This window comes from Phoenix dactylifera, chromosome 8, assembly GCF_051530095.1.
Source record: "Phoenix dactylifera cultivar Ajwa chromosome 8, Ajwa_hap1_PhDact_Kaust_v1.1, whole genome shotgun sequence".
In the NCBI taxonomy this organism is placed as follows: domain Eukaryota; kingdom Viridiplantae; phylum Streptophyta; class Magnoliopsida; order Arecales; family Arecaceae; genus Phoenix; species Phoenix dactylifera.
The window spans coordinates 6029568-6049952 of record NC_143197.1 but is presented as its reverse complement, the minus strand read 5'-3'; the positions used below and the strand labels follow the sequence as shown (position 1 = coordinate 6049952).

Genomic DNA, 20385 nt, shown 5'->3' with positions numbered 1-20385 from the left:
AAGCGACCGAAGATAAAAACCATGGGTTATTTAGTTCACGTGGTCTGGTGGGTGGGGGAAGGAATTATGTGATTTTGTTGCTTGTCTGTCGCACTCGGGTTACCGTTCGCTGTACCCCATCAGCGTAGAGAAATTATTCCCTGCATTGCGTGTGCACCGTATGGTGGTGCACGCCACCTTGTCACAAAAGTTTGTTGATGTAGCGGTGCTTCGAGATGCATGAGACTCGCAAAAATAAGCGATAAAAGTAACAAGATGGCAAAAGATTGAGAAAAAAAATTATCGACTGCCCTGCACACCAATATTGCTACGCATCCAACCAATCACGGTTGCTGATGGCCACGTGGTGCATATTCAATGATTTTTGGGGCTGGAGGGTGGGTGGGGGGCCTAGAAGGAAGTGGGGTCCATGGGGTTTGTGAGATGGTTGGTTTTGGGGTTTGGTTTGGTGGTGGGTATAGTTTGGGTTGGGTTCAGCTATTGCTCGAGTTCTCGAAGATTTGAAGGGGTAAACGCGACGCGTGCGCTGGAAGATATGGTGTGCGGTCAAATGGGTTTAGGAATTAGGACTGAAGGCATTAGTTAGGTAGTTAAAGAATATAGTGAGGACGGATGATAGGGAGCATTGTCGATGTATATAATATTCAGATGCATTGAGAGAGATTCTGGATGATCTGTCTTAAAAAAAAATTATGGATGATAGGGAACATTGTCGATGTATATAATATTCAGTTATATGGATGAATTGGGAGAGATTCTGGATGGTCTGTCTTAAAAACAAAAATTTATACATAGGTGTTCTTATATCGTGGAATTCATTAAAGCCAGCATAACAGATCGATCAATTAGAACTCGGCCCAAAACTTCCAACTAAGCAATTAAAAGTTGCCATATGGCTGCCCCTAAAAGCGCACGAAGAGTTCTTTAAATTTTAAACACTCTTTCAGCTGACAATGTCTTGACCATGATCGCAAACTATTTCTATAACCGCATGACGAACGAGCAAGATGTGCGAAACGTAATGTGCGGATTAAAAACCCGTGTGTGACCTTTGGAATATATGATTGACTGCTAAAAACATTCGATCCATACGTCTGAATACCTTAGTGACAGGTGCTGACCCTTGCCTACATAAACCATCCACAAAAGTTCGTTCAAATAAGTACTCTCGAGCTTTTTTATGCCCTCGTACTATCATTCTACCGCCCTCACAACATCTCCACTGCTCCTTGAGACTTCGTTTGACTTGGGCATCGGAGGATCCGCCGTCGGATACTCTCCAACAAAAAGACTTCTCTATCTTTGCTATTTTGAGTCAAATCTGATATCGGAATGAAGGTCCGAGCATAGTCTCCTCCACCCAACACCATCTCGGGTACAACCAGCATTGAAGCTATTGCCACTTGCGCAATACAGTCACCATATTACTACCTCAGAAACATACCACAATCTTCAACCAACTTTTACGATATGAGAAGTGTGAGACCCTGGAACTGGGCCCGGTCCACTTGACCGGCCCAGTCTCAACACGTTGCACGTGAGGCAGCAACGGGATGGATTCTTTCCATCCCGAAGAAGAAGGAAGAGCCCTGTTTTAAGGCTTCCTTCTCCTTCTCCTTCTCCTTTGAGCCCACCGAAGGAGAGCCGCCGCAAAGGGGGAGGGTCCTCTTCGCGTTGCCGCCGAAAGTGAGAGGGAGAGAGAGGGCTATTGGGTTCGTACGGGGGGTCTTCTTCCTCTTCATTGCCGTCGAAGAGGGGGAGGCGCCGGTCTTCGTCGGGGCTGAGGTAAGAGTCCCTCGCTTTCTTCTTCTCCTCTTCTGATGCTTGGCCATGATGTGTTGTGGGTTGGGGCCGGCCGATCGCCGGATTTGGGTCCAAAACGGCTTGCCCTAGCCATCGGCATGTTCGCCACCGCCAGTCACCGGGGGTGGCCGGGCTTGCTCCACCACCTCCTGCCGCTGCCAAGGTCGGCCACCGCGGCCGCCTTGGGTTCGATCGAGAGGAGAGAAGAGGGGGCGGCGACAGGGGGTCATGGGGTCCCCTGTTTCACCGAAGGAGAAGAAGGGAGTCGGGAGAGAAAAGAAGAAAGAATAAAGAGAAAAGAAGAAAGAAGAAAAAGAAAAGAAAAAGAAAAGAAAAGAAAAGAAAGAAAAAAAATAAAAGGAGGGTGGTTTACGGGTATGAACCCGGATCCGAACCCGAACCCGGGGTGCTAGACACTTCGGCAGGGTCGGCCCTGGGAGAATGTTAAAATTTAGGTTTTATATATATATTGTGATGAATTTTAAAAGAACATATGGTTTTTGAATATTAGGTTCTGCGAGGGATTTGCGGAATTAATTGGATTTGCTGTGGATCGCGTTTGTAAGGTAAGTGATGTAACCTATTTCCTAGATTTATCGGCAAACTATATATATGTTTTACAAATCAAATTATTCATGATTTCGAATTTGATGCATAGATTTTATGTATATTTTTAGAATATTGTATGACTCTGATTGAACGTATTTGCTTCTGATTTGAATTGTATTTAATTGTTCTAACATTGTGCCTTTCGACTTGGAACACTGAATATAATGTAAGAAAAAAATAATGACTTGAAATGGATTCAGACCTGCAGTCGGGCTATGTTGAGGATCCTGCCAATGGGGGCTAATACATTGGTACCGCAAGAAGAATAGTCGGTGATATGACCCTGCCACAGGGAACATGTGGTCATAGTTCCTGGCTGTTGAGTTGAATCTGATAAATTGAAAGAAATTAAGATATGAACGAGATTTGGTTTTGACACTGCATGTTTTCATGACTGAAATTTAAAATGGAGAACTAATTGAACTTCGACCTGGCTATGTTGAGGACCCCACCAATTGGGGCAGATACGTTGGCAATTGACTGTCCTGAAGGACTCACCGCAAGAAGATTAGTCGGTGTTGATGACCCTACCACAGGGAACATGTGGTCATAGCCCAGGATCGACAAGATGAATTGAACATTGAAAAGAATCTTAAGATTTTAAGAAATATTTGACTTGTACCTTGGAACTGCATATATATTTATTTTCTACATATTATTGCTTGATTTATCTAGCTAGAGTGTTCATTACTTACTGGGTTGTTTAGCTCATTATATAATTTCTTGTTGTTTTACAGATTCCGAGAACTAGTCTATTGGGGTTACAAAATAGGAGAGAGACTAGAAGGATTGTGGCACAAGTTATTTTAGATTAGGGTTATTTAAGTTGATTTGTTATCTTGGACATTTATTATGATTGCTGGACTTTTGTTATTTTAAGAACTAGATTTCTGCATGTTGAAAATTTATTATTCTGCTGCGTATTTAGAATTGTGAGACTTTATGACTTGAGTTAGTCAATGGAATAAGATTGCATTTATTTAGTTGAATTATTTTATATATTAAGATATTTGGTTAAGATGCCTTGCATGCTCGTGAGGAGAGTTTCCTACGGGTGTGCGGCGGTTGGCGCGACCCCCGGCTCGTGATCTCGGGATGGGGGCGTGACAAGAAGATAATCATCTGAGCTCTCCAGCAGCTTAGTCAGATCGGCATCTTAGCTAGGCTGATCCCCAACAACACTAGGTATTACCGTGAGAGTGTTTTTCTCTTAATAAAAATTATATGGATGATTTGGATAGTTAGAATTTTTTTCTTACAATACACAAGTGATGTAATCTCTCACTAGTTGAATGCTTTCAAATTAACAAAATAAGCTTAAAAAAATTATGAGTACTGTAGAATTATCGAAGCATTTGATGATCCGATGCGGTGCTAGCTTGATGACGTATCGATGCACATGAAGCTAGAGAGCAACCTATAACGCACGAAGTATGGAGTAAAGAAATTATGTCTTTACATCACTGTGCATCAACAACTAGTCCTATTTGAATGGTCTCCCAAGCCGGTCATTCTTCACCAAATAGAGGATCACGAGGAGGCATCTCTGGTCACAAAGCCCGATCAGAATTACCTTGAATCCGATGAGAAGAGCGATCAGAATTGGCTTTAGCCCAAGTTTCTGGTGGGGGGCTCCGATTTAACCCACTCGGTCACTGTGTGCTTTAACTTGGATGGAGCATTTGATGTATGGTCGCATTTAACCCACTCGATCATCAATAACTTAGATGAGTTATTGATGCAAAAATGTAGCTAGAAAAAAAAAATATCAGTTGGGTGCTACTGTATTATTTTCATTGTTTCTCGTATCAATAACCTTTCTTGTATTGCATGTGTGTTTTTTGGGAAGGCTTTCTTGCATCGATTTAAACTGATCTACCGGAAAACTTCTCATTGCTTGAGTGAATTTTCTTTAAATATCTTTAGAGATGACCTCAATCAGGCATCCGTGATTGCGGCCAACATTTCTTTGATCTGACAATGCATTATTAAAGTAGCAGCAAGATTTCAGCCAAAAAAAAAAAAAAGTAGCAGCAAGAGAGTCAGGAGTTGCCGAAAAGGTTTTCCGACACGACATGAAATTAATTGAAAACATATTTTATATAAAAAAATACCAGAAAAGACAAAGCCACTAAAAAAGAACAAATAAAAAAAGAAAAAGATGGCATCCTTGAACAAATAAAAAAGAAAGCCACAAAGTTTGCGTCCTTAAACAAATAAAAAAAAAGATCACGCCAACTTCTTTATATATATAAAAAGGAACACTTGTCATCCTCCCCAGCTCAAGTTACGGGTGTGCGAAATGCCAGCAAATCGTAGATTTGTGGGCGCTCTATTGAGGGCAAAGTACGGTGACCCGGTATTGCCGGCTGGTATGCACGCTGGAGGCATTTTTTATATGGCGAAGATTTATGCATGTATCCCGAGGGTATTATGGAGACTAGATGAAAAATCGAGGACGGCAAAACAGTCAGAATTCTGAAGAACATATAGTTATCTCAAGGCTCACTGCAGGGTTAGCCGACCATGGTCGACTATGTGTGGCTCGAGAACTGCAGGGGTGGAGAAATTGAAAAACCAAAAAGGAAACCCTCACGGGCCGTCCCCTCCGCATTCTTTTTCTTCGACGTTCGCCAATCGAAGAGGACAGTCGATTAAGTCGGAACCTGAATTTAAAGCCCGCCTAAGGTAGAGGAAGAGGTGGAGCTCACTCGCTCATGCTCTTCATGCCTTTGACCGCGAGCTGAGACCGTCCGTGCATCGTTGATCTTCGTGGGCGATGGAATCGTGACCGGTAAGGTAGGCCCACCCTGTACGGTCCCGTTTGCTTTAAATGCATTCAATAGGCTTTCTCCTTTGATCAGGAAGCTGGTGTGCGACCTCTTCGTCGGAGGGGAGCAGAGGTGGGATGAGAATTTCGTCAGACGCGTGTTCGGAGAGCAGCTGGTCGAGCGGATCCTAGCAGTGCCCATCACAGAGGTGGCGATAATAGATAGGAGGGTGTGGAGCATGAATGGGTCGCCGGTGGTGAGGACCCGAGACCTTTCGTGGCTGGTACCGAGGCCGGTGACTCGACAAATGGAGAGTAGATGGATATGGAGGAGCGCATTCACCCACAGGTTGCCCTATTTCTCTGGAAGGTGGCCTGAAGATGCGTGCCCACCAAAACTGTGCTGAGGAGGCGAGGTGTGAGGTCCCTGCAACCTGTGTGTTGTGCCCGGAGGTGGAGGTGTCCATATACCACACCCTCATCGGATGCCCAAGGGCTAGTCAGATTTGGTGCTATGTTTCGGGCTAGCTAGACCAGAGTCAAAGGTGGGCGTCCATTGAGGAGTTCCTACTATTCCTAGAGGCTTCGACACAGGGATCCGAGCTTCAGGAGAGTGGGACTTGCACTGCCTATTTAGTTTACCAGTATTGGATGGACAGGAATGCTCGAATCTTCAAAAGCGTTAGTCCTCATCCGAGGGTGACAACGGCTAGAGCTCTCCTGCAGACGGCAGAGATCACCGGTGCAGCAGAGGCATCACCTGAGCTAGCTAGGGACATCCGAGGTCCTCATTCTGCTTATACAGTGTTTGACTTCCTTAAGGTGAACTTTGACAGCAGCGTGACTGATGAAAGGAGATGCAACGGTGTGGAGTTCACCATCCGAGACCACGATGCAAGATTAGTTGCAGTGGGGGCGGCAGACCTTTGACTCGTCAGTGGTGTATATCAAGCTTAGAGCAGCCTGGAAAGGAATCTACCATGCGAGGTGGACATTAGGCGTGGTCTACATCATTCTTGAGGGGGATTCGGCCATGGTGATTGAGTGGATCCGAGGTCAGGGGCGCACAGTTGCGGATCGGCGATCTATGAGATACGCAAACTGCTAGGAGAGTGTGAATCCCGCCAAGCCTCGCACGTCTAAAGGGAGGCAAACGGAGTTGCTGACTGAATGGCTTTCTATGCGGCCGACCACTTCGGTGGCTTCGTCTGGATAGACCGTGGGTCTGTACTTGGGCCTTTATGTAGCCTTCTGTTTTCTGATTTTATTGGCCGCATTCACACTTGTTGTGTGTGAGCCGGCGTTGCAACAAAAAAAAAATCGTAGATCCTATCTAATTTTTTCAATTTAATTTGTATATTTTAATAAAAAAATAAAATTTATTGAGCTTTGATTTGAGTCTTTATAAAATTGATTCAAGTCGACTCAATCTTATTCAATTTGATCATATATATAATTTTTAATTTTTATATATTTTATATATAAGATGGAATTTTTATGTTTAAATTTATCCTAACCAATTGAAAATGAAATTTGACAAAAACGAGCCGAACTAAATTTCCCAAATTGGTTTTAAGGGGCTTTTATAGATGGTTAGTTCGATTTCAAATGTATCTCCAAATGGACCAACCCTAATCTGTGTAAACTCCAAACCTCAATCTCACACGGTTGAAGTGTTGGTGAACCAAAGCCCAACAACCCCATCCTAGCAATCATAAAGGCGTACAGAATTGGAAGCCCACAAACGAGCGAAAGTCCGGTGGCCCAATCTATTATAATGACTATTGACTATGGCCCAACACGATTAAAATGTTGGTGAACAGGCAAAAAGCCTGGTGCCCAACCCACTACAATGTCTCTGCCTAACACAGCCACAGGCCCACAACCAAAATAGTGGAAGATGTACGCATCCTCGTCCACCATCAGTGGCAAAATTGGAGCCCTCCGCATCCTTCTCCTCCTAACCTATGCCGATGCAAATGAGCCAAGCATGAGCTTGACTTGAATCGAAGCTCATCTCGACTCAGCTAAACTATTACCGAGCTTGAGTAGCTCGATTAACTTTTTGAGTCAAGCTTGAGTAACAAAATACTCTGTTCAAAAACTCGGAAGTTTGGTCGAATATATATTTTTAATAATATTTTTTTATTTTTAATTTTATAATATTTTTTATTTAAATATTTTGAAATATAAAATTATGTTAGATTTTGTTTTTTTTAATTATGACTAAGGTTCAAATTTGAGCTCAAACTTGAACTCGAGTATAGCTTGGTTGATATTCGAATCGAGCCAAGTTGATCTAGAGTATTGCTTCTTCTTTTTTTATCAAGTTGGAGCTTGGGTATTAAGGCCTAATCAATCTCGAATCAAGTTTCAAGCCCGAATATTTTGAATTGAGTCAAGTCCAAGTCTTTAGCTATTGGGCTCGGCCTGATTAGATCCTTAGGTGCATTCCTTACTACCTCAATTAAAAGGTATACAAAATATGGCAAAATCGTGAACCATGACTTGAATTGGTCTTTTCAGTTTAATTTGCACCAGTTTTTTTTTTTTTAAACAAATTGATTCAAGGTCGGCTTAAGAAAAGCTTGAAAAAAAAAGTCAGCTCAATTTCGGTTTATATTTTCAAAAGTGGAGGGGACGAAGCGAAGGAGATCCAGTTTACGGTTCCTTTGATTGCGTGCATTACAATTACTTATATATACCGGTTCCTGCAACTCAACCCATCCATATAAATATGTATGTATGTATACATACATACATACATACATATATATATATATGTGTGTGTATTTATTTTTTTATATATTTTATATAAAATAGAATTTTTATGTTTATATTTAGCTCAGCTTATTTAATCCAGCCCATTAAACATCAATTCAATTTTTATTTAGCCAAACTGAATTTCTCGAGTTAGTTTTAAACTATTTAGCCCAATCTATTTAAACTAACTTGTGGAACATCACCCCGATAAATCAAGTCAAACTGAATTTCTCGAGTCAGTTTTAAACTATGGTTGTAGATAGTCGATTCAATTTTAGTTTTGATTTTAAAAAGCTAATTTATATCAATTCGATTTTAGGTTTATCGTTAAATTAATCAGACTTGATCTGCGTAGATCCCTAACCTCAATCTCATCCAGTTGAAATGCTCATGAACGAGAGCCCAACAAATTACCCCAACCTAGCATAAAGGCGTACGGAATTGGAAGTCCACCCCAATCCATTACAGTGGCTATGAACATGATTGAACTGTTGGTGGACGGGCAAAAGGCCTGGTGCCCAATCTCTTATAATGACCGCCCAACACGGCCACAACCAAAATAGTATAACATGTCAGACATCATTCTCATCCACTACGGATGGCAAGCCACTCAGAAGGCACTCTATAGGTTGGGAAGGGTGAGATATCTGTTGCATTACGAAATCTTTTGTTTGCCGATTCTATTGAATGTATTCGTACCCGTCATGTATGAAATATCTGTTGCAGCACAAAAAAAAAAAAAGAAGAAGAAAGCCCTGCCCATTCTTCTCCTTCGTAGCTCGCCGGTGTTGAAGATAGGAACTCTCCAGACCCTCGCAGGTATTGGAGATTGGAGCTAAATTTGACGGCGAGCACCCAAAGCAAAGCTTATCTGACCGAGCTTGCCTACTACCACCACCGGAAAAGATCCGGAAAAATGCAGCACTCATCCAGACCAACCATGACCACTCCCGCCGGAGAGAAATGGGCCAAGAGCATCACTGCATCCTTCTCCGAAGAGGAAGTCAGATCCTCGAATCTAGTAATAAATGCTTTTCTTGAATTAAGACTTAGAAGCAAAGAAAAGGTTGCAGTTGGGAGAGGGACGCGCCAACTGATACGCCGAACAAACGGCTTCCTCTTGTAAACAGAAAAGCGGCACGTGAGCAAACAGCGGGAAGTTTATTTTTAAGATAAATTACAAAAATCTCCCTATATTTACACTTAATAATATAAAAAATTTATACTCACCTTCTAAAATTTATTTTTTATCTAATATTTTAATTTATAGGACGTGTGTCAAATTATTAGCTTTTAATGAAACTTAAACACATCAGAAATTTTTTAAATGATTAAAATAATCTTATAAATTACGTTTATTATACTTGCACCTAATATTTTGTAAAATCTATAATTACACCTAATTAAATTGATAATATTAGCTATTTATCTATTATAAAAAGTTGAAATTATCTCTGTAAGAAAATATGGCTTTCTTTTTTACTTTCCGACTTTCTGATCTATTCGAAGTTTTTCATTTTTAAGAGTTCTTTTTTTCTTCAAAATTCAGTGGTTAGGATTTTTCTCGCTTGCCATCCTAACACGAGTGCCCCTTCCTAATGAGAAACCGATGATAAGCTTCCTTTCTAACTAGCATTTAGCGACGAGCATTCTTAATTTCCGACCAGTATTTGGCAACGAGCATTCTTTCTGATCAGATTTTGTTATCCCTTTTCCACCCACCATGTCATAGAGATTGAAAATGCTGGCGTATTATTTACTAATTCTGAGTTCTATTTGTCCAATACTATAGACATGATTTCTTAATATTGTCGCTATGAATGAAGATTTCTATATCTACATATAGAATTATGGTAGCTCTCGCAACCTATCATCAAAAGGATCTAAATTAGTACATGCGTGAGAACTTTTCTTTTTAGAGTATGTATCTGTTGCAGTTCCATGGCCTAGCTTGGAACATGAATAGGTTAGCTCAAGCAACAAAACTTTTGATATTAGTTTCCTGCAACAAAAAAATTTTAGAGGCATCTATTTGTCTAAGAGATTTAAATTGCTTTTCTTTTAGAATATAGCTATTTTTTGATGATTCATCAAAATCAAGCTCCAAACCCATGGCTCCTCCTTAGGTAGATGTTACATCACTTAAGATTAGTTTGGTCATTTTTTAATTTTTTTCTCTGATATGGCATTTAGCTACTATTTAAGTAAACAATTTAGCTAACATTCTATTAAATTATGAATTAAAGTATTAGATAAAAATAAATTTTAGAAGATAAACAGAGATTTTTTTAACTACTAAATATAAGTATAATTTATTTCTAATCTTGAATTTTTTTTAATTTACTTATTATTTAAAAATAATTTTGACTCTTCACTGAATTGGCATAAGACTAGTTTTTATAAATTATTAAACATAAATTATTATATATACGTGTAATGAACGAAAACGCCGAGGACACTTTTGTCATTTTCTGTTATTTTTATTGATTGCAGTGGCGGCTGACGTTCAACACATTGATGGATGGATCGCTACATCGCAACCGATGGAAGCAACCAATGATGTTTCCACTGCTATATCGAAATAATTAAATTATGCGCACCCACTTCTGAGACACCCACTCCACCCCCTCACTCGCCTGCCAACTCACGCCCCCGGGAAATCGTTGCAACGCGAGTTTTGTCACACTCCCGCACGCCTATCAGGCTATCACAGGTCAAGTACCAAAAGTCGGTGTGGGAGTTTACATGGTCCCACAAATCGACGGTTGTTGATCAAAACAAGAGCTGGGACCCGCTCTAGTTTTTTCTTACGTGGACACCATCTTGGTTTATCTTCTTCCTCCTAGCTCAACCCGTCAGGCCAGATGAGGGCGTGACGGCCATTGCACTAAACCTCTTACCCACGTCCCCATGTCCGCCCGCCGGAGGAGGGCCGGAGAAGAATCCCGCCGCCGCCGCCACGCCGCCCCGTAGCGTCACGCCTCGCTCCCCATGGCCTCTGGGCCGGCCGACTACAACGAGGACGACTTCGAGGAGTACAACCCTCACCCTTACCTGGGCGGTTACGACATCGCCCTCACCTACGGCTCCCCCCTTCCCCCCGCCCCCGCAATCTGCTACCCCGTCTCCTCCCCTACCCCCGATCTTCCGCCACCGCCCCTCGCCGAGGAGGCCAAAACCGACCCCACTCCCCGCTCCCAACCGCTGCCTCAGGCGGCGCCGATTCCAGTGCCGGAGCCGGAACCGGAGCGCCCCCCTCCTTACGACTACGGAACGCAGGGGAGCTATCAGCCGGAACCCTATTACCCGGATATCTTCAGGTCCTGGCTCTTTGGGGAAGAGGGGCGTTGGAACCCCTGGGGAAGGACTCTGGATTATCTCTTTGGGCACGCACAGGGGTACGGCGAGAGAAGGATTGGGGTCGATAGCTATGGGATTCCTATCTATGCTAACAAAAATCAGAGCAGTCAGTCGATTTCGGTGCAGGTCGAGCCGGCACCCGCTCAAAGATTGGATTTTTACGATGTCCACAACGAGCAAACTGACGAAAGTGTGAGTACCGGATCAAGTTGTGATTTTTTTGGAGTAATTTGTTGTAATGGTTAGTGCTAAGTGTCTGATTTTGGTGACTTGGATGTATATAGTGGTCCTCATCATATGGCGAGAGGAGGGAGGAGAGCTATGATTATCTGAATCCAACTTATGCTTATGATAGGCACTACTATGAGCAGCCCCTTTCTATTCAAGTGAGTCCAAGTGAGCACAAGGTCTTCGAAGAACAAGTGTATCATGATCAGGTGAAAGCGAACATTGTCTCTGTATTCGACACCATTATGTATTGTACTTGCTTGTTGGTACAATTTGGTTTTCGTGGAAGTTAATGTTGTTTTTTTTGCTCCATTTCGATGATATGTGCCTCCAAATATAGCATTCATCATCGTATGATGAGAGGAATTATGTGACTGATTTATTTGGAAGTCTGAGCTACGGTTATGAGAGGCACTACCATGAGCAGCCACTAAATGTTCAGATTGAGCCAATTGAGCAAACTTGGTCCCAGAAGTTGAGTTACCATGATGACTACCAGCGACCGGCATCTCCTAAGTCCAACTGGGTGAGTATGTGATCTTGTCTATGGATCTTATGCGTTTCAATTGTACAATGCTTGTTGGTGTAATTTTGGTATAGGATAATTCGGTCTCACTTGTATTATGTCCATCCTATGCCTTTCATGGATAGCATTCTTCATCTTCTAATGAACGAGGGGGTGAGGGCCATATATTTGGAGATCCAAACTATGCACATGGAAGGCACTCCAACGAGCAGACTCATGGTGATCAGCTTGAGCCTTTTATGCCATCATGGTCTAGAAATCTGGGTTACCATGAGTTCTACGGGGAGGAGGTTTCTCACAGGTCCAGCTGGGTGAGGACCCGACCTTGACCTTGCATGTAACATGCTATTTATATATGTTTACTTTGTGTTTATGGTGTATGTTTTGGCCCTTCTTGATTTGAATTCAATCTCCAAGATGATTTCAACTTTGTTGTAGTCTTACACTTTACATGCAAGTTTGGTAATATTAATCATGTTTTGCTCAGATATTATTTACAGTTATATTAAATAGGATTACATGTGCTTGTTAAAAAGAAGAACTGTGTTTGCATTGCATTAATTTAGTCTGCCAAGTTCCTTCTTGCAAAATATTCCCCATGATATAAATGGCTATACTTTATTTCAGTTAATATACTTTCTTAACTGAATTGCTCTCATATTTGAGTTACTATGGTGTCTGCTTGGCACAGAACTCCCAAAGCCAACTTGTGTGAGAATGAAGCTTATGTGTAAGCTTGTTGGCAAATTTTGGTATATTATGCAAAGCAAATAAATTACACTGATTTTGATCATCATCCTATTTCATTTTGGTTATTGCATGTGGCATTCTTCATTGTTCGTTCAACAGGGGCATGAAGACAATATCGTCAGAAGTAGCAACCATGCTTATGAAAGGCATTACCATGAGGATCCCCTGTGTCTGCAGCTTGAGCCTTTCAAGCCAGCATGGTCTCAGAATCCAAGTTATTATAAGGCATATGAGGAAGAAGTGCCGCCATTGTCCAATTGGGTGAGTATCCAATGTTGACTCTCCATGCAATATGCCTCAGAATTCAGTGTTGGAGTTTCAGTGCACTGTTCAACCTTAAGTCCTTTCATCTTTGCACTGCCTTTTTGTCATGTGGCAGATGGGCCTTGTCCTCGTTAACTATAATGTACAGTTGACTTTAAAAGATTGCTATTAGTGATTTAATTAAAGGAAAGTAGATTTTTCTGGTTACATTATCATAACTTGTTATTGGCATTTGTTATTGGAGATAGTTTTTTCCTTCCATCAAACTTGGGTAAGATCCAATTTACATCTACACAAGTTATTCAATCTTTCACCCTAAGCAACACTGACTTAAAACTCCTACCTAAGCTGCAAAGGTTGGACGCTAGGATAATTTAGGCCTATCTAATAAAATACTAAGAAACGAGTGATGTGGATGAGAGAGAAATCTTGTTCTCCTGACAAAACAAATGAAACCTATTGAGATGACTTGTGAAAGAGAGTCTATTTCCAATACATGGGCAACTGCACGTTAACAGACAAGATGCCAACAATTTGCTCAATTTTGACATGTGAACTTTTCAGATTCTTTGAAAACAGAAAACTTACCGCATGGAGACCCTTAGGTTGAGATAAAGAGGGATGATGAAGAATTTTGTAAATTTTTTAGATTCTATTTGTTGATATGATGTGCTTTAGCTATAGGAAATATCAATAATGGGTAAAAGATTGTGTAATTATTTTATCTACGGTGATCAGTATCTTTGGTTATCTCACAGAAAATTGCAGTGCAATAAATGTGACATCATGCAAAACGGAAAATGATAAGTGGAACCTTTGGGGAAGAAGGTGCATGGAACTCTGAGGGTGGCAATTAGTAGATGATGAAGAATTTTGTAAATTTTTTAGACTCTATTTGTTGATATGATGTACTTTAGCTATTGGAAATATCAATAATGGGTAAAAGATTGTGTAATTATTTTTATCTACGGTGATCAGTATCTTAGGTTATCTCACAGAAAATTGCAGTGCAATAAATGTGACATCATGCAAAACAGAAAATGATAAGTGGAACCTTTGGGGAAGAAGGTGTATGGAACTTTGAGGGTGGCAGTTAGTAGGTTTTGCCTACTACTGATCCAGACCCATGGAAGCTAACTAGAGATCAGTCCCAAAAGTGTGTAACATTTCCTAAATCAGAACCCTCTTCTGACCTAACTCCCATTCTGATCACAACAAACCTGAACACACACCTAATTCTCGTCTCAACTCATTTTGAGGCCCATTCAGATCCTGATCAAGAGTGCTTAATACCCTAGCCTATGTAATATTAACAGTAGCCACCGCCTCATGTTGTTTCCCTTGATCTGGAAAAAGGAAATTTTAGAAGGATAAGACTTCAGGAATGAGCCTACTATTGGAAGTGGTGACGGTAATAGTGGCATTGATTGACATTAACAACCAATGAGGAGCAATCCCACAATGATTGTGGATCACCATGATGGCAATCTATTAATGATTGTGGATCACCATGATTGTGGAAGAGGGGGAGGGGAGGTTCACTATGCACTTGAGTTGGTGTGTGATGTTTGTCGACCTGTTGGTTGGGATGTTTGTCACAATAGATGTTATATATGTGGCTGTGGTAGATCAATGCTCAACTAGAAGGTAATGTTGGCTAATCCCAATGCTCGAGGATTCTAGGGCGCAGTGCCCAGTGTGGATGAGTTGCTGCAATTAAAGTGATGTTGGACCATGTGGGTCAGCATGTGGCTGACAGGTGAAACTTGGGTTTCCATTGACAGAAGTTGATTGCCCATGGGTTTCCATCTGCTCTAATTGGTTAGCTCATCTAGGTGGTCATAGGCCAGGCTTGGTTTCTTGGAGCTCTTTAGAGCATCTCCTGCCAAAATATAAGCTCTGCATTCCATCACTAATTGATCAATTTGGTTATCTTTTCTCTTTGTTTTCTTGATAAATTTGAGTTACATGTGCTCTTTTTTTTTTGTGGTGCTTCATTGCATGATGCATAGATCAAGATGCTTTTTGAAGCCATTTTATTTTAAACTAGATCAAGGATTACAACTTTACAGGCAATGGCTTTAAGTGCTAGTCTACATTGTTCTCAATTGTATGATACATCCGGAGCCACATGGTTGCTTGCATGATAAGGGGCTGCCTATTGCAATATTGGTACTAGCCCATATTAGCTTGCACCATAGTGTATTATAGATTTGTACTGTACTGTGCTACTAACTGATATATGTTATTGTTGGGTTGAACTGGATATTAGTCCAATCGATCCTCCCAGAAATTGATTATTTCATTCAAGTGAGGTTGTTGATTGTTCACTCTCTGAAACTTCCCAAATCTCTTTCAAGCTTTTCCTTATTTAATCCAATATAATGTGAATTTGTATTATATAGTCGTTAGATATGGGAAAGTATAAACCATGGTTATATTTGTCAATAATCATATGCATCTTCGGTATTGCTTACAATGCTTGATTTGTTTAGTTAAGTAATAATAATGTTCAAGTTCTTTTTCGCAAAAAAATAATAATAATAATAATAATCTTTGAGTTTTGACTAACATGCCTACTTCCAATAAACTGAAATTAAAAAATTAGTCTAAATGCAAAGTTGCAAGCGAGACAGTTTCCCTTGTGTATCTTAGCCTGTTTGTTTCATTCTTCAGTCATTATTAAATCTTTGTGTGGTATGTACTAATAAATATGCACATCCTGTTGGCCTTTGAGGCCTTGACTGGAATAAGCATGATGTGTGATATGATAATCCTTGTGAGACTGAAGAAAGTTGGAAAACTGCTAGACATGATAAACCATATTCATAAAATTTGTGGTGAAATGTTATTTCACTTCATAATTGTGATTCAGAAGTTTTCCTTGCTAATATCAGTTCTTAAATGTGGGAGAAACATGTGATTAATTTTGCTTTGAGTTACATGCAGTCAAATGCCTAGATTACCATCCTACATTGGCTTAGTATTCTTTTGCATTCTAGAGCCCATTTGTGCGACATGCGGCCTTCATGCTATCCAACTCATCCCTATCTACCTCTCTATCTTCAGTATAAAGAGTCAGTCAATCAGAATGATTTTGAATGGCGATTATCAAATTTATATTATACTTGTAACTGATAAGCTGATTATTAATATCATGATCCATCTTTGCTTACACAACTTGTAGGTGAACTAGACCATGGATAGACATCAAAGACATGGAGAAAAGCTTGATAGATGAGGGTCTGAAATCAGTTGAATCAAAAGGCATATATTGAATGCGCGAGCAATAAGAAATGGTTGATTTTATGGTGAGATACTTAAAGTGATGATACTCTTTATCTGAAATCTTTATGTGGAAACGGGCCAACAAAATCAGAGCAAGGTTGTTGGTTAGGATAATTGCTTCAGTTCTATTTGAGTTGCTCATGTAGGTCATACTTGATGCGATCTTTTCATAAGATGACAAGAACTTCGCACAGTAGATGAATGTGACGAGAATGTTGAGATGGACGTATGATACACTTAAAGGGACAATTTAGAAAGCGATGTAGTTTAGTTTGGTGCTAGTTTAATCATGCATGATTAAGTCTTAAGGAGGGCCATATCAGGAAATGAGGAGGGGAAGATGAGAAAGACATGTATTTGCAAGCTGGCAGATGGGATTTTATGCAGTTATAGATAGACGACCATAGAAATGGCCTCTTTGCATGCAGATGTAAGGCTGCGTGCAGTTGACCCTTTCCATACCCCACAATGGCGGGAGTCTTGTGCACTAGTATGCCCTTTTTAGTTATAGACATGTGACAACCCTTAAATGCAATGATGTCTAAAGTGATATAGGGACATGACAATAACAAAATCCACCAATATTATGATGATTTTTTTTTCAAATTAAAGATGGGAATCCCACCAAATACATTAACAGAATGAATAAAGAAAACAAAAGGTGACCAGAGGTCAGATGGACAATTAGAAAGAAGGTGGTGGGGGAAATGAAAAAGACTAGGGGCCAATATTATGATAAAGTTGCCGAAGGGGTTAAGTTGTGGAGCGATTATGAGGAAGACTTTGTAAACAAGAACAAGGCTCCAAACTAGAGGAGACAAATATGAGAACATTGAGATCGATGTGTGATAAATTGAGGAAGGACAAAGCTAGAATAAAATGCATTATATGAAGCTGTGGGATGGAGATGGAGAAAATGTTGATATGGCACAACCTTGTGTGACAAAGTCTAAAAGGAGGCCCATGTTAAAGAAGATTTTGAACATGGATAAAAGTCGTAATAAATGAGAAAAAGGATTGGAAGACTTGATAAATTTGCGTGAAAACTTGTAAAAGGGATGTAAGAAAGGTCAGCATTCTCCAGTGATATCCCTTGATTGCAATTATTGTTGAAAAAATATGAAAGCATCAGCTCGAACTGAAGGATTTGTAGAAAACCATGCTCAGATGAATGGAGTAAACTTCTTGGACATGGTTATTTTCACCAGATATTTCTAATTGTCCAGAATATGGCTATGCAGTGCATTGTGATAATTGATGTAGAATAATTATGACTTTTCCACTTTGTGGTTTTATAAACAGAAGTTCTCTTTAATTAGTTTTTTTTTGAGATAACAGGCTACCATATTAATGATGCACGTAAGAAAATCTTCTGGATTTATTTTTGTTTTGGTTGTGTGAGGGTTACGCACAACTTTTGTTGTATGTTCTGAGGCCGATATAACCTCTCCTGCTTTATAGTGTTTAAGGACTAACATTGTTAAAAGAGGGTGCCTGGGTACCTATGCGGCAGCCCAAATACTTAATTTTGCTGGGCTGCCTAGGTGAAGCCCACTTAACCCCTACTCTTTAAATGTTTCTTTTCCAGTTTTCTTTCCTTATAAGGGATACATGGGAGGGTAGCGAAGGCTACAACCAATCTGGTGGAAGCCAGTGGGCTGATCAGTGTGTACCAATAGGGCGGGTGATAATGATGACTGGCAGCGGTGGTTGGAGTGACCAGCACACCTCTTCTTCATCGAGCTGTTGTTCCACCTTCCTAATTTTCACTTTTGTCCTACTTTCTAGCCTCTAGAATGTTTGCCTCCTGTTTCTTGCTAGGTGCTGGCCATCAAGCATTCTACAATTTGTTGGATGTTGCAGTGGCAGCAATATCGGTATTGCTCTCCTTGTAGATTTTGGTCTTCGGACTTTTTAGGCATGACAAATAGATTCATTGTCCGATTGATGGTAAAAAAAGATATTTATGTATGCATGTGTATTAGAAGCACACATTATGAAAGCTTGAAGAGCTTTCCTTCCTGGGTTGCCGTCTAAGCAACTAGGCATCCACCTAGGCTATACAAGGGTCCACCACCTGGCCTTGCGTAGGCAATTTGACAACCTTGTTAAGGACATATTGCTTTGGTTGCTTAGCATGACTGATAAGGTTCCATCTTCAGAACTTTTGACTATGCTGCCGATGCAATTCACGTACAGCCTCAGTTAGTCATGCATCATTGTTTAACAGGTGCGAAGCTTGTTTCTGGATCTATACTTCTGATCTCTGAGTGGTTTTCTTGCTGCTTTAAATTCTTATATACGACAAATTGATTATCTGAGCTAATATTTCTGAAACAAGTTCATTGATATTTTTCAATGTTTGTTTAAGTTAATATTTATCTGTGTTATTCTTGACATCTTTAGTTTCCTCTAATTTACCAAATCTACAGGATAAAGACTCTGAGAATAATGGTTTCCAATTCTTTTACCCCTTCTAGAAGTACTCAAGACTATGATGAGTAATGTCTACCTCATTGCACTTCTGTTGATAATGTTTACAATGATGAACAACTTTTGTCTTGCTCTGCTCTTTGTAAATGTATATAAGCTTTCACAATAATATGATACTTGTATTGTCGTGCTGAAGCAATTTGTAGTCTAGGTAGAATGTGGTGTAACAGTAGTTGCTGTGAGTAAATATGCATTCTGAGCTATTTCAATCATTCTTTCCTTAGTTCCATTATGATTTAGTTCAAGAGCATTTCCTTCCTAAATATGCTGCATCCATTTCAACCAAAATTTTGATCTGACCGTTATAGATCATGTTATCATGGAAATGCTGTAAAAAGGTGGAAAAGGAAAGGAATAGAGGGGAGAGGAAAACCGCTGTAGAGCAAATTAGTTACATTGAGGCACCTGAATTACTCTCTGACGGCTATTTTTAGCAATTATTGTTGCCATTCATCACAATTTACTTGCATATCCTCCAGTTCTTAAAGAATTTAAACGAGGCCTACCACTTCAGCTTGGCTCATATAAAAACCTTGCTTGCTTTGATAGAGTTTGAGTGCTTCTTCATAGATTCGGATGCCATTTTCTAAGACATATACCCTCGGATGAGAAATCCAGCTACTAGAAGATGTAAGAATTGCTTGTGATGTTAATGCGCACTATTAAACGTGATTCTCTGACATTGAACACTACTCTCCGTGAATATTGCAAATTTACAATATGCATGAAGTTCCTAATCCATCAATCACTAGGACAAGTATTCCTCTTTAATTTCACAGCTCATGTCTTCATTAGCTCTTTTTCGTTTTGGTAGCTTTTACTTGATCTGAAGATCATGTGAAAAATATGTAGGCACTCCACCATATTCAGCTCGATCTTGACAAGGAATTCATGTAGGTGGCATCTCATAGGCTTAAATATGATAACCAAACATGCTGCTCTCTTGAGCCTTAGCTTGAGCTTTTTTTTCTGGTAGCTGGACCACATTATAGGATGTTGATGGTGGTTGTTGTTCTAGCAAAGTAGAGCCTTGATTCTTTGATGGTGCCATATGATTTCAGACTCCTCTCGCTTTTGTCTACAGTCTTGTGATAATGAGTTATTGAAAGAATTAAGTAGGGGCAAGCTAAGGTGACACTTTGAAACCAATATTCCTAACCTACGTTTGGTGCAGGAGAACCATCATCATTATATCTGTTCCTCTGCTGTCGAAGAAAAAACTAATGCAATTTACACCAGATAGTTGGAGACTATTCCAGTCGAATTAATCCGATTTTTCACAAAACTAGACATTCATGCTTTGGTGGGAAGCTGGGAAGCGGCATCGAGGGAGAATACAACGAGGGAAAACTGTTCTTCAAAATGGATTGGATGTATGCATTGTGTCTCGGCGTGGGAGGGTCAATTTCAGGTCTAATAGTTGGAAAGATAATTCGGAGACCCAAGAAGAGCAGGACGAGCAACGATTCAAGGGAATTTGGATAACGCCAGCTTCAATAATAATGCAAAATGACCCCACTGGCTGATGTTA

The 20385-nt window shown here is 40.3% G+C and overlaps 1 protein-coding gene across 4 annotated transcripts; it reads left to right on the top strand.

The window, feature by feature from the left end:
• The first annotated feature begins 10754 nt into the window (after positions 1-10754).
• Positions 10755-20197, top strand: LOC103702193 (uncharacterized). 4 transcript variants are annotated; one of them, XR_015967845.1, is made up of 7 exons: positions 10755-11497; positions 11590-11742; positions 11874-12059; positions 12185-12370; positions 12751-12789; positions 12909-13070; positions 18794-19066. XR_015967845.1 is itself a non-coding variant. In XM_088702552.1 (6 exons), the coding sequence occupies exons 1-6, from the start codon at positions 10937-10939 to the stop codon at positions 20095-20097; spliced, it is 1317 nt and encodes a 438-aa protein (XP_088558678.1). In that variant the 5' UTR covers positions 10755-10936; the 3' UTR covers positions 20098-20197. The 4 variants fall into 4 exon arrangements, 3 of the variants coding, with proteins under 3 accessions (XP_088558678.1, XP_038980366.2, XP_038980368.2); XM_088702552.1 differs by lacking the exons at positions 12751-12789; positions 18794-19066 and adding an exon at positions 20029-20197; XM_039124438.2 differs by lacking the exon at positions 12751-12789.
• The last annotated feature ends 188 nt before the right edge of the window (positions 20198-20385 follow it).

Bases quoted from the DNA above. Each gene is read 5' to 3' on its own strand.
- LOC103702193 (XM_088702552.1), top strand. From the start codon at position 10,937: ATGGCCTCTGGGCCGGCCGACTACAACGAGGACGACTTCGAGGAGTAC. The intron at 11,743-11,873 runs GTGAAAGCGAAC...CTCCAAATATAG, and splicing joins AACAAGTGTATCATGATCAG to CATTCATCATCGTATGATGA. The intron at 12,371-12,908 runs GTGAGGACCCGA...TTCGTTCAACAG, and splicing joins TTTCTCACAGGTCCAGCTGG to GGGCATGAAGACAATATCGT.